Source organism: Rhineura floridana, chromosome 1 (assembly GCF_030035675.1).
Source record: "Rhineura floridana isolate rRhiFlo1 chromosome 1, rRhiFlo1.hap2, whole genome shotgun sequence".
Taxonomy (NCBI): domain Eukaryota; kingdom Metazoa; phylum Chordata; class Lepidosauria; order Squamata; family Rhineuridae; genus Rhineura; species Rhineura floridana.
Window position 1 is genome coordinate 292,797,625 of NC_084480.1, and position 14,879 is coordinate 292,812,503.

Genomic DNA, 14,879 nt, shown 5'->3' on the forward strand with positions numbered 1-14,879 from the left:
TCTCCTGTTTAACAACAGCCTGGCGCCTCCTACCCAAAAACAGCCTGGCACGGGGCCTCTTTTGTGGGGCCTCCCAGCGCGGGGCCTCCTGCTTGACAACAGCCACCGCCTCCACGTCCTTCTCCTTCTCTTGCTCCAGGCAGGGCCCAGATCCCCAAGCCTGAGCTCCCGCAGCTGCCCTCCGACATAAACTGCCATCAGCAGCAGCAGCAGAAGCCCAGGGAGCAGCAGCTGAGCAAGCTCGAGGACATGGAGAGGAAGATAATACTGAAACAGCAAACAGCTTCACTGTAACAAATGCCTGTCGCCTTTCTGCCTCTCAGGAACTGCCGCCCCCACTAACACCACCTTCTCTTTTCTGCCGGTGCTGATAATGATAATGTTGTTTCTATTTAATTTATTTTTTGTATATTGTATTGTTTATATTGTATATTATTGTATCTTTATACCTGTGTTTATTTTTCTTGTAAGCCGCCTTGAGGGCCTTTGGCCGAAAGATGGAGTATAAATAAAATTGAATAACAACAATAACAACATCCATTTATCTGTTACTGCTCCTCAAATGTTCATTTTTGAGTAGTATTTGTCTGCTGTTTGTTCCCTCCTCCAGGTATGTGACCACAAAAAAACCCCACCGAGCATCATAGCTGTGGATCACGGCCCTGCTGGCTGGATAGCAATGAGCCTGGGCAGAACCTGGAGGAAACTGGAGACATCTGGGGCTTGTTGGGAACACCCCCAGCTCATGGACTTCTCAACTAAATATCAATTCACAGTAACACAAAGCAGGGCCTTCCCATGTGGCTGCCCCTGTTCTGTGGAACAGTATTCCTGTGAGATACAACAGGCGCCCACTAATTGTACTTTCAGACTTTTTTCCCCAATAAGCTTTTCCAACTAGATGAAAAAGTCTCTGCCCAGGTATTCTTTCTGTGCTATTTTTAAACCTATCCTCTATTCTTTAACTGTCTTTAGATTTATTTTAGCTGTTCTTAAGGATATATGTGTAAATTGCCTTGGGATATATGTTTGGAAGATTCACAAATCAATTAATACGGTGTGGGACCACGATACCTTGCGGAACGCCTCTTCCGATATGAACCGGCCCGTGCACTACGTTCTGCTACGAAGGCCCTCCTCCGGGTTCCAACTCACAGGGAGGCCCGGAGGGTGATGACAAGATCTAGGGCCTTCTCAGTGGTGGCCCCCGAACTATGGAACAGTCTCCCCGAGGAAGTACGCCTGGCGCCGACTCTGCTCTCCTTCCGGCGCCAGGTCAAAACCTTCCTATTCTCTGAAGCATTTTAAGTTACACTGATTTACTTTTTAAAATGTTTATTGTATTGGATTGATGATTGTATTTTAGTATTATTTTGTTATTCATTGTATTTTTATGCTATTTTATGTTCACCGCCCAGAGAGCTATTGCTAGTCGGGCGGTATATAAATTTAATAAATAAATAAATAAATAAATAAATAATAAAGTAAAAACCATCAGTGCTGCTGCAGATCTTTTTGTGGTACACATAGGGTGAGGGTGCCACCCCCTTTTGTTGTTGTTTGTGCCTTTTTGGGTATTATGGGAGGAAGGAAAATAAATAGCATGTGTGGTTTTTTTTAATTGTTTTAAATTTTTTAAATTGTGTTTTAAATTGTTTTTAAAAGATGTGTTTTAAATTTGTATGTTTGTTTTTGATGTTTTTAGTTGCTGTAAACCGCCCAGAGAGCTTCGGCTATGGGACGGTATACAAACAAACAAACAAACAAACAAACAAATAAACAAACAAACAAATAAATAAATAGAAGGAAGGAAGGAAGGAAGGGAACATGTAATTTTTGCCCAACCTTTTAACATGTGCTGAAGTTGGAGAGATAATAATAATAATAATAAATTTTATTTGTTAGTCGCCCATCTGTCCGAATTAACGGACACTCTGGGCGACTTACAACAATATAAAATACAATATAAAACACATACAATCAACAATCACAATATTAACATCAATTCATCTAAAACCATCCCTTCAATAATACAGCATAAGAACCTAGCCCACCCCAGAAATCCCATAGGCCTGCCTGAATACCCACGTCTTTAAGGCTCGGCGAAAAGCCATCAGGGAGGAGGCATGTCGGAGGTCAAATGGAAGCAAGTTCCAGAGGGTGGGGGCCACGATCGAAAAAGCCCTCTCTCTGGTCCGCACCAGCCTAGCTGTTTTCACCAGTGGGACCGAGAGAAGGTCTTGTGAGGCTGACCTTGTTTGGTGGCATATTTGGTGATACTGGAGGCATTCCTTCAGATAAACTGGGCCGAAACCGTATAGGGTTTTAAAGGTTAACACCAACACCTTGAATTGGGCCCGGTACACAACTGGCAACCAGTGTAGCTCCATCAACACTGGGGTGACATGATCCCGGCGACGGCTCTGCTTTATTAAGCGTGCCGCCGCATTCTGTACCAGCTGCAATTTCCAGACCGTCTTCAAGGGTAGCCCCACGTAGAGCGCATTACAGTAGTCTAATCAAGAGGAGACCAGGGCATGTATCACTCGTGGGAGCAGATGTATAGGAAGGTAGAGTTGCAGCCTCTGTACCAGATGAAGTTGGTACCAGGCTGCCCGGCTCACTGCCGAAACCTGAGCCTCCATAGACAGCTGGGAGTCCAGAATGACCCCTAGGCTGCGGACCTGGTCCTTCAGGGGTAATCTCACCCCATTAAGCACCAAGTCTAAATTTCCCAACCTTCTCTTATCCCCCACTAGCAACACCTCGTTCTTGTCGGGGTTCAGCTTCAGCCTGTTCTCTCCCATCCATCCACTTACGGACTCCAGGCAATTGGACAAGGTATCCACAGCCAACTCTGGTGAAGATTTAAATGAGAGATAGAGCAGCAGAAGTGGGAGAGCTGCTGCTACCTATATATACATATGCTTGTATATTTGGTGGGTGGGGTGGGGTGGGGTTGGTTGTGTTTGCTGTATTTTGGATCTGCTCGTACTTATGGTCCCGTGTTAGGTGTTTTTAGATTATAATGTTTAAGGAGATATCTTATCTAATTGTTCTGTACTGCCTAAAAATGTGGAATCTGTATTATATTTTTAATGACTTATTTGTGATATTTTTAGGATGTTGTAAACCTCTCATATTTCTCTGAAATATGAAACAATATATACGTTATCTAAATAAAATAATTGTACATCAAATCCCTTTACCCCTTCAGCTTCTCCCTCCTGAGTATCTGATAGGCTAGAAGGAAGTCATGGCAGCTGGATGAAAGCTGACTGTAGGTCACCATCACACTCGACCATCACTCCTGGATTATGCCATCACATTCAGCCATCACACTAATGTTAATTCTTTTTAGCTTATAATTTAACTCCTATTTGAAGCAACTTCACAATATTATTTTAAGTGCAACTTGATTCAGAAACAAAAGAGCTTTCCTACTGTGCTTCTAATTTTCTCACTTTATGCTGATGCACTGGTGGATGCGGCAGAAAGTCTCAAATATAAAGAGGCGAGCATTCTCAATGAAGTCTTCAAGACATGCCACCAAGAAGAAGTCATTCACAAGAACCTGCAAGGCAGCATAAAGGAATTATAAGGGAGGGAAAAAACCTGAAAGGACCTGACAATAACCCAGCAAGCTCACTATTCTCCAGGAGGAAGCATGTAATACTGAGAGCAGTTGAATATTTTAAAAAAGGAAAGGGGGGGTGGGGGAGAGATATTTGTCTGATCAAGTTTCAAATTGTTCATAATATCCTGGAAGGGGTGGGAAATTAGGTTAAGGGGGTTCACGTGGACCCTCCCCTTTTAGAATACTGTATGTTTTTAAGGTTCTGACCACTTTGAAACTAAGAAGTTCAAGGGTGGACTGGGTGGAAATTAATTATGATTTAATTTCATACTTGGAGCACCCTTTGAGTTACAAACACTTAAGCATTTAAAATCATCTTGAGAGGAAAGATAATGTTATGGTTGGGGGTTCACACGAGACATACATTTCCTTACCTCAATTAATCCCTTCAATTCTCCCATATAGTACTGAAAGAAGTAAAAATACCCTCCAAAAATATACATTACACTCTTCAGACTGAGAGTTTCCTTCTACCTCAAGCAATCTAGTGTTAGGCTGCTGTGGTTCAAGGTTAGATGAGCAAGACCCAGCACTCAATGATCTCAAGTTGTACTAATGGTAGGGGCAAGTTTCCCAATATTCCCAGCCTATTCAAACATTAACTGCCATTTTCAAGAAGTAATTATGAATGTGTGTCTCAGTTTATAGTGATAACTATGCATAGTGACCAATTTATAGGCTTATAGTTGTTAACAAGCGTAGTGTTTAACAAGATCCTTACCGATTCACATTCTCTCAGCTTTTTCTGAGCTCCATCAAAGTCAAAGTTCACATACAAACACTCCACAAACTCTGTTATTGGGTCCTTATAAGTATAGGATTCCTACAAATTAAATTACAGTTATAGGATTAATAACTTCAAATAGTACCTGCAAACATTTTCATCAAAATAGCTAAAGTTCCCAATCTGCCACCAGTGAGCACCACAGCCCCCTCCACCACCACCCTGGACTCACCAAAGCCCCCTTGCTCCTCCCAACTTTTTTTAATTGAGGCTTTTTTTATTTGGGGTTTGGTTGGCTTTTATGGTGTTTTTGAGGAAGGGTCTGTTCTATTTGTTTGAGGGAGGTATATGTGTTTGGACTGTTTTGGGGGCATTCTGAGCATCACCAGTTTTTGTTCTGTGGAGTAAGTATTTTGTAATGCCCACCATAATTTCTTAGTTTCCAAGCATGTCCCCAGGCACAAAAAGGTCGTGAGCCCTTGATTTATAGCAACAGTAGCTGAAACAGTTTCAAAGAACATGAATAATACAATGAATTTAAAATGCACACAAATTACTAGTCCTACAAAAGGTTTATCTGGAAACCTGTTAACATTTAGTGTTAAGATATACTAACATGCTTTTTGAACACATGGAGTAAACATTTGCATCTTGTTCACGTTGTTTCAAGCAGCAGTATCTTTATAAGGTATTGATGTGGCTACTAAAAATCCTATATTAAGCTGTAATTTTGTGCTTCCAGTTGACTTGCTTATTGAGCATTCATTGTTTGCCCGGAAATTAGATGAGGTTGTGTAAAATGAAGTGTTATCCCAAACTTTCCAGTGCATGTTCCCATCACTTTTCTTATTGCAAAAACTCTGATCTTTTTGAGGAAGCAGCTTTGTTGTGCAGCTCCTCCCAATCAACTAAAATTTTGTGACCTGAATTTGCCCGTGTGTGCCTGAATCCTACCCCAAAATAGTGACAGCTTAGAATCTCTGATCAATTACAATCATACTTAAGAAAGCAGGAGCAGATAGAAGATGTCACACTGCAGTGGATTTTTATACTTACAAATATGAACAAAGTATATCTTACCTGCTGAATAACCTTGACTAAGTCTTTCAACACTTGCCTACGTTTTCGAACATCTTTGTTTGTTATTACTGCTGTAGTCAGATATCGAAGAATATGCGGACACATTGTCTGAATTGCATTAAGATACCTGGACAAGTAGAATAATTTGTAGAGTGAGTAGTACTGAAATGAAGGAAAGTACAGTACAAGATAACTCAGGCTCTTCACCTGGCAGAAAGCTAGAGGAGGAAAAAAACCCGCCTACTGGATCTCCAACAGCATTCGGGATTCAGCTTCTTTGTTCCCCTCACCCCACAAAAACAGGAAAAGGAAGCGGGAAGTTGGCCAAGTCTCATACACGATATTGTGCTCTGGTTCTTGTCCATAAACTCTGAAAGATTATCATTCGTTTCATTCATATTTTTATCCTTGTTGAGCAAGGGTCATTTTGATATTATCTCCCAATAGTTAAGTACACATCATCAAAAATTTAAGTTTAAGCTAGCTGGGGAAGCTGGTGATAATTTTGACTGCATTTTCACTTTCAGTTTGTTGTAAATTCAGGATATTTCTTTAACGGACTACCATAGTATTTAAAATCAGTTTAACTACCCTGACTAAATACTATCAATTTCAAAGAGTTTGAAGTGTACTCTAAATGCTACAGGACAGAAACTAACTACTACTACCCTGGGTCAGCCTTAAAAGAAAAATGTGCTACACAATACACCCTTTAACCCCACATCTCAAACCAAATGAGAGGCTAGACACTACATACTAGGTGTGTGCAATATACACTAAATTCCACCCAAATTCAGCCTCCTACAAGTTTTATACGTGTTGCCCAAAATATGGATTCTATGGTATTATGCAGAAAGACCATATCAGCACAAATAAGGATTAACTGCAGAAGGGAAATGGGTACAAATCTAAGGGAAATAATTACCATCAATAAAAAGTTCAAGATAATTACTTGAAGGAGGTTGACTGAAACATTTCAGTCTTGAGATTAATTCACGTGTACTGCTTGTCTAGTCTGCATATAATGGCTACAGCAGATGAATCATATGTCCTTGAAACAACACTAGAATATGGCAAGGAATCAGTGCATTACCTCATGCAACACTGACATCACCACCCAACTGCACTGAAAGAGATAGTTTTAAATGTAATACAATATCAGTGACAGCATGCCAGGATAAAGTTACCCATGAAATAATGTGTCTTCCAGTTTATAGTAGTTACCACTAAAAGGATTGCACCTGCAATATTTACCTCTTCAATATTTGATGCATCATAGTATTGCAGAAAACTTGAAACTTAACACACCAAATATCAAATTGCAAATCACAAAGCTAGCTTACTAAAGTAATGTAATATGAAGTGATTTATATTAGTACCTTGCAATGATGTTAAGGATTATACCTAATTTTATTCAGAATGTGATTAAGCTTCCATTGTAGTCCTTAGAATTAAAAGCTGTATACTTCTGTTTCCTAAATGGCTGGACTTAACATGCATTCAGCCTGATGCTTTGCATTTTTCCTCAGACATAGTGACTTAAAAAATAATTTACTCACATGTAAGAGTATACAGAGGTATAGCCTCAGAACTGTAGAAACATTTCATTTCAAAGATGCATAACTGCCTTTTAAAGCATGTAGCAATGTTTATGGTGTTTGGGGCCACCACAGACATAACTTTCCCAATCGCTTAACTTTAGTCATTAAATCCAGTCTTCTGAAACCAGCCTCAGCTTCACTGTCATGGCCCCGTCAGAGGACTCCTCAGATGAGGACGACTCGGGAGTAACAGCTGCAGACCCAGGAGCAGCAGACTCAGAAGGACACACGGAGGAGCCTCCTGAGAATCCAGCTCCTTCTCCCCCTCAGCTGCAGAGCACCCGAGATACAGCAGAGGCCCTGCAGCCAGACACAGACAGTGAACAGGATACTCCCCCCTCACCTGCAGAACGTAGAGAGCAGAAGGTCAGGCAGAAGAGAGGCAGGTCTGTCTCCTTAAGGCCCAAACGCTGAGGACTCACACCTGCTGTCAACCTTGCTCTTTATAAGGCACACCTTGGCTGCAGCTTGTTGCTGACTGCAACGTCAGGCGTGGCTTGTGTGTTCCTAGTTTCCTGGCACCCTCTTTCAGACTGACCCCTTGGCACTTGATCCCGGACCTCTACTGACCTCACTTCTGGACTCCTGACTCGGCAAGTACGCTTTGGACAAGCCTGGCCCTTATCAGCTCCCCTCCTCCTAGACCTGGCAGATTTATGACCAGACTGCCGGCTAAGGACTTTGCTTCCCTGCCAACCACCCAGGAATTTCCAGCCCCCCACCGGCACTGCTGACGCAGTGTAGAGCTGACATTCACTTTGCCAAAGACTGCTTTAATTCCAAGGATTGCAGGAATGTGGGCAAGCTACAGTGACCTTCCAATTATCCAATTACATCTTTTAACATTCTCAGAATTAAAAAAAACGGATCACATCTTTATACACCCCCTTCATTTTTATATGTATATAATAACTCACTGGGGCTGATAGAGAAAGAGATCAATGATGTTATCTCTGCCTTTAGGATGGTTGAAAAAAACGAAGAGAGACCAGTGAATGAGCCATGTTCTTTGTTGAAGAGACTGAAGGGGAGAGCTGACAGACTGAAAAACAGAAATATATTTTACTAAACAGTTTACATGTACTGTACTTTAGGGCTTGGATCTTAAATTAACTTAAGTTCATAAAAAGAAACTCTCCCACCCCCCAGCAAAACACCCACATTTTTCAGGATACCCCCCCACATCTTCCAGAATGGCTTTTCAGGTGTGTTTGTGAAAAGTTTCTTCATGAGGGAAGAAGCAACAGCAAACTCTCCTGTGAGCTTCTTTAGGTTAACTTATCTTTGGATCTAGGACTAATTGGTTTTTAGTTTCCTTCTAGCACATTTTAATAGAAGATTTTCAAACAATCTGAATTCAACCCAAAGAGATTTATAGAAAAAGACTAACCACACAATTTGCCACTCAAGCAATAGTTGAGTGCCAATCCTCATCAGCCATCTTTCCCACTGCTACAGCACTAAGCAAGATTTCCTGGCTTGGGAAACATAGAAAGTTGATTCTGTCTGTATTCTGGTTTCAATGTTTTAGTAGTCTAAACTACAGAAAGAGTCCCAAATACAAATGTTGCAGAGCTATGCTTCTTGTGCCACCAGACCAACCAGACCAAATCATTCAACTTAGTGGCTGGGCAGTAGTATCACTGAGCATACTACTGCCTCCTCTACCTACAAGTAATACCAGGTCATTGCTGTAAAACAGCAAAGGCATAGTTCTTGATTATTATTATTAAATATATATCCTGCCCTTCCTCCCACCAATGTCACCCTAGCAGAAGCAGGGCCACTACCACCACCGCTTCTGCCATGACAGCAGCTTCATGACAACACATGGGAGAAATACAGAGGTAGCACGATTTGGGCAATCATGCTTTGCATGTAAAAGATCCCACATTTAATCCCTGACATCTTCAGGTCAGGCTGAGAAATCCTCCTGTCTTAAGCCTTGGAGAGCCTCTGATTTTTACTGTAGGCAATACTTAGTTTCAGTACATATGGTAATATAGGAACAGAAATACAATGCCTTGCAAAAGTATACAGACCCCTGACCAATGCTCTCATTTTACTGAATTCCAAATGGTACACTGTAATTTCGTTCTGTATATCTTATTTTCAAACACTGAAACTCAAAATCAATTATTGTAAGGTGACATTGTTTTTATGATGGGAAAAGAAACATAAAAAAACTGAAACATATTGCTTGTGTAAGTATTCATCCCGCACCCATTAATTTGATAGAGCCACCTTTCCCTGCAATAACAGCTTTAAGTCTTTTAGGGTGTGTATGTACCAGCTTTGTACACAGTGTCGGAAGGATTTTGGCCCATTGTTCCTTGCAAATTCGTTCCAGGTCGTTCAGGTTGGTATGATGTCATTTGTGGACCACAATTGTGAAAGAGCACCACAGATTCTCAATGGGTTTGAGATCAGGACTTTGACTGGGCCACTATAGGACATTCACCTTTTTGTTCTTGAGCCACTCCAGTGTTGTTTTGGCCTTGTGCTTAGGATCATTGTCCTGCTGAAAAATGAATTTCCTCCCAAGCTTCAGTTTTTTAGTGAACTGAAGCAGGTTCTCTTGCAGTATTTCCCTGTATTTTGCTCCATCCATTCTTCCTTCGATTTCAACAAGATGCCCAATCCCTGCTGATAAGCACCCCCACAGCATGCTGCTGCCACCACCATACTTCACTGCAGGGGTGGTGTGTCTTGAGGCATGGCCAGTGTTAGGTTTGTGCCACACATAGCACTTTGAATTTTGGCCAGAAAGCTCTATCTTGGTCTCATCTGACCACAAAACCTTTTCCCACATTGCACCTGGGGCACTCTCATGCTTTCTGGCAAACTCCAGACGTGTTTTCAGATGATACTTTTTGAGTAACAGCCTCCTTCTTGCCAACCTCCCATACAGACCAGTGTCATGCACAGCTCCTGATATGGTTTACTGGTGCACCATTACTCTACTCCCACCCACTGAACTCTGTAGGTCCTTCAAAGTGATTGTTGGCCTCTCTGTGGCTTCTCTCACAAGTCTCCTTGTTTGAGCGCTAAGTTTGGAGGGATGGCCTTTTCTCGGAAGTGCGTGAGTGGTGCGATGCCGCTTCCACTTCTTGATTATTGATCCAACTGTGCTCACTGAGATATCCAAACACTTGGATATTAGTTTGTACCCTTTTCCTAGTCTATGTATTTGTATTACATTATCTCTCACTTCTACAGAATGCTATTTGGTCTTCATTCTCCTTCAGATCCACAGCCTGACCAATAATCCTTCAACAGTGGGGGTTTTATCCCGACAATGTGATAGCAGCTTTAATGGTTCACAGGTGGAGGCCAACTGTAAGGTAATTGTGTCCTCGATAGGGCAATTTCTTTCATCTGTGTAAACTGGGAGCTTCCACAGTACAGGGGTTGAATACTTATGCAAGGAATATGTTTCAGTTTTTTATGTTTCTTACAAATACTTCCCAACATAAAACCAATGTCACCTTAGAATAACTGATTTTGAGTTTCAGTGTTTCAAAATAAAATATCATACAGAATGAAATTACAAGGTACCATTTGTAATTCAGTAATATGAGAGCATCGGTCAGGGGTCTGAATACTTTTGCAAGGCACTGTATGTCCTGAAATGCATTCTTCCTACACAGCTTTGCATCTTTTATGGTATCTAGCTATTTGCTGCTCTACTTCTGAAAGCTAGACTCCCAGTTCTTTCAACTAATGGGGAACTATCAACTAATTAGCCGATTTAGCTCATTTCCCACGCACACCATGCAAAAGCTGCCTAAAAGGAAAGACTCAAAGAGCACTGCTAATCATAACTATTTGAGGAAAATGTGAAGTGGTATTAAATATTTGCAAGCATCCACCAGCGGCAGTTTGTCCTCTTCCCACATTAGCTATTTGTCAAAATGTAAACAAAAATAAACTCACATTATTGTCAATTGTCTCTTTCAACCTTGTAAGGTCCTCCATGGCAGCATCCCAGTTTTGCATCAGAATTTCAGATGCCAGCTTTCCCCAGAGTGAATTCAAAGCATTTCTATCTGTTGATGGAACCTGTTTTAAATAAGTGAATCCAATTACAATAACCACAATAATTTAATACTTCTCTAGGTCAAACATTTTGATTAGAGACTTGCTGGCACCAGTAGAGAGAATATACCACTGACATGCTTGTTCCACAATTTTGGGAGAATGAGCTGTGTTTCATTTAGCAAATCAGTTTTGATTTTCTAGGAAACAATCAGCAGCGCTAGGCATTTCCAAGGAGATTCAGCTGGAGATTTTAAAAACCAGGAAAGCCTGGAGAATTGGCAGCCACAGCTTCTGCACAGAACTTTCAGTGTAGGCAATAAAGTTTCCTTTGTCAACAATACTTCAGTGTAGTTTGGGGTTTCACACACTAATTTAAAAGGGTTTAGAGCTTAACTAATAAAACCACCAGCTCTACAGAAAACCTCTGTTAATCAGAATGAGGAAAACCTAGACAAAATAAATAAATAATAAGCTACTATAGAGTAATGGTTTATACAGACTGATAGTTATGGACATAATGACCCTTTGTGTAATTTCAGCTCAAGCTATCTTTATATGATAAAGAACTTTTACAATTACAATATGTACCCTTACAGCTCAGTATGGGTATTTCAACAAATTTATTTCATCATACTATTTATAGGGCACCCTATAACAGAAGTCGCGTAAGTGGCAAAAGAGAAAAACACTGAATCAAACGAGACAGTACTGAACACAATCCCTTAAGACCTCCGCCCTGAATAGTTCATCAAGCTCTTTCCAGATAGTGTAGCTTTAGCTGAAACAGGACTTAACTGCAAGTCATTAACAGAATAAAATCCTAGTGTCAGATCTATTACAATGGTACTTTCATAGCATGTGCTTTCCAAAAACCTCACTTAAAAACAAATGTTTTGGTTAAAGAAAAGCCAGTTTCTCATCAAACCATTAACAGTAACATATTTAGCCATTATTTTAAAATCTATAGAACATAATTAACTTTTAGCCCGGTTCTAAAAGATTTAAGATAAAATACTTGAGAATTGTTTTTTTAAAAAAGTGATCTACCATTGAATACTGCCAGGTCTGCAGAAAAATCTTTCCATCCTAAGCTGGATAGCCTCTAAAGCTTTTGAAATCGTAACAAAATGAATGCTAGTTGTTAGCTGTGGCTTAAATATTACTTCATTATTTATGTCAGTCTCAACTGAGAACAAGCTCTGTCATATCACTGAAAGTTGTGCACTGAAAGATCAAAGAGGCTAAATTTGGAGGGCATATCAAATAATGCCTTTCCTATATACTCCAAACCCTTAAATGATATTGGAACTATACATATTTTCACCTCCCACAGGGGGTGAAAAAACACTATTTTATTTGACTTTGCAGCACAAGAACTCGGGACAAAATGTACACTTGCCACTGCTCAATCACCTTTTTTCAGGTAAGGGTATGCTAGAGTAGTTTCAATATGTGGACTTTCCGAACCATAAATTGCCATTTCTAAAACAGAATAAATAAACTGTTCACTCAGCCAGCCACAAAAAGTTCATAGACATAGGACTGCAACAGTATACTAGACCTTCTCTCAATTTATCAGCACACCAAGTGATATGAATAATCAACTCTTCATGTTTCTATAAGTTAGTCATGGCTGCATTTAAAAAATCTTGGCATAAGCTGTTTCCAAAATGCAAGACTATTACTCAAAGTCTTTCATAGTATTCAAAGATAAGTCTGTCAAAATTCTCATAAGCTGCTCGTTACCATCTAGTCACCTCATTTTACTTGCAAGCATCTCACCACTATTTTGTTCCTGAAAATTAATTTATAAGTATATGTTCCAGGTGCAATACAATCCAGTTTTCTTTATTTCCCTAAATGTAGACTCTGTTGCCAACTCAAATGGGATCTCAAAGTAGCTTATACAATACATACAGCAATAAAACAATTAAAAATATTAACACAATAGAGAGTAAGCCATAGCCATAAAAAATAAAACACCCCCATCCGCAGACACATTCATCAAGTACAACGGGTGCAAAGAGCATCTGTAACAGCTCTGTGGATAGATCTTAGTTGCCCGATTGGTGTAGTATTTGAAAGCCAAGTCAGCATTAAAATTTTCATGTCGCACTTGCAAAGACAGAAGTCAAGCATGCCAAGACTACGTTAACTGCATCTTACAAAACAGTTCTGTTTCTCTTTAGGCAGGTATGCTATTCAAATACAGGTGAGTAGAAAGAATCAAGATTCCCAACTTGCTTTCAGAAATTAAACACATAAAAGGAACAAATAGCCTTCCACAGTCATTTTGGCAACAAATTAGGGAGCTTGTTAAAAGATGCCCTCCCTGAAAAGAAGAATTCATATTAATAGTCTCAAAATTAATGGCAAATTCATATGGATGCCCAGGGCCTACATACATTTTAAAAGTATGATCTAAATTATTATTTTTTCAAAAAAGAACTTACCAATACTCTAAAGAAGTACAGGTATTCTGCTGCTCCTGAATAGTTGCCACATTCATACTGGAATTTTGCATACCTGTAGAGTGTATCTAGATACTCCTGCTTAAACTGAAAGACAAACCAGAGCAATTATGAAAAAAATGTTCCAACCAATTGCGGAGTTCGCAGCAGAACAAGATGCAGATAAGATAGCAGCAGAACAAGACAGAGATAAAGTTTTGCGGTCATAGAACGACCGAAGGAGGTGGCTCAATTATGAATTCTGCCTAAGCCCAAAACCAGCCCAGCAGGCTGGGCTAGAACCTATCTTCCCAACATACTGTTTGTGTTTGTTTAATTTGCAGGAAATCTATTAACATTCAAAAATGTTACATCTCATTCACCACAGAAAGTCCTGACTACCACCTCATTCCAGTAATGCTTAGAAGTGTTAGACTGCTAACACTTTGGTTACATGAAAAGTTAAAATGAGACTTAATCAGATTTGTCATTAATAAGTTACCTGTGCATCAGAAACTGTCCCCAGGTGACTAAAGGGTGACTCAGAAACCTCAATTTTCCCTTTAAAGAAGCATTCGTTTGACATGCCCAGTTCAGTGCAACTGAACTCGTATCACTTATCAATCCAGGAGTTGTCAAAGCCTCTTACTGTATTTGCCAGAAAGCTTTCCACTATGCATCTTTTTTGATTCAATCAATATATAGGGTTGTATCCAACAAAGTCATACTCAGAGTAGATCCATTCATAATCACTCTATTGGGTAACTAATTATCAATGAAATACTCTGCTCCCACTAAACAGACAGCAGGTGCCTCACAGCTTACACTAGGTGACAAAGCAATTCTATTCAAATAGTTGCTCACCATGAGTTTAAAATTATTACCTAAAACAGGAATGGCTCCATATGATTTTAATATAATGTGTACTTGTTTTAATTGTGAAATTTTTGTAACCTGACCTGGAACAATTCGCTTCAAAGGGCAGGCTACAAATACATGCATAAAGCAAGGATAGCACAGTAAGTTTTCGGATGACTGAATTCATAAAGCCATCATTTTAGATATAAAACATTGTACAATACAAAAAGTAGCCACAATTTGCAAAAATGACCAGTTCTCATATCTGAAGTACATTTATTCATCTTTACTTTTTTCCTCCTACAAGACAGACAAGATATATTTAAAATGCAAAGCAAAAAACAATTCACAGATATAATCATTGATACATACACCATGTTTGTCAGCTAAGTAATCAAATAGCATCCGACCATCCCTGTAATAAAGAAGAGTTCATTGTGGTGATATGATTCACAGAAAAATATCAGAGAGAAACTGTCTACTGAAAG

At 39.8% G+C, this 14,879-nt stretch overlaps 1 protein-coding gene across 3 annotated transcripts in view; it reads right to left on the reverse strand.

Annotated features, from left to right (window-relative positions):
- The window catches only part of EIF3E (eukaryotic translation initiation factor 3 subunit E), a 44,340-nt gene that overhangs the window by 12,342 nt on the left and 17,119 nt on the right, over positions 1–14,879 (reverse strand). For all 3 annotated transcript variants that reach the window (XM_061605117.1, XM_061605126.1, XM_061605134.1), the window contains 7 exons: positions 14,764–14,806; positions 13,537–13,641; positions 10,979–11,104; positions 7,960–8,084; positions 5,442–5,568; positions 4,359–4,460; positions 3,465–3,574 (listed from right to left, as the gene is read on the reverse strand). In XM_061605117.1, the coding sequence (XP_061461101.1) occupies positions 3,465–3,574; positions 4,359–4,460; positions 5,442–5,568; positions 7,960–8,084; positions 10,979–11,104; positions 13,537–13,641; positions 14,764–14,806 (738 nt within the window). The remainder of the gene's footprint in view (positions 1–3,464; positions 3,575–4,358; positions 4,461–5,441; positions 5,569–7,959; positions 8,085–10,978; positions 11,105–13,536; positions 13,642–14,763; positions 14,807–14,879) is intronic.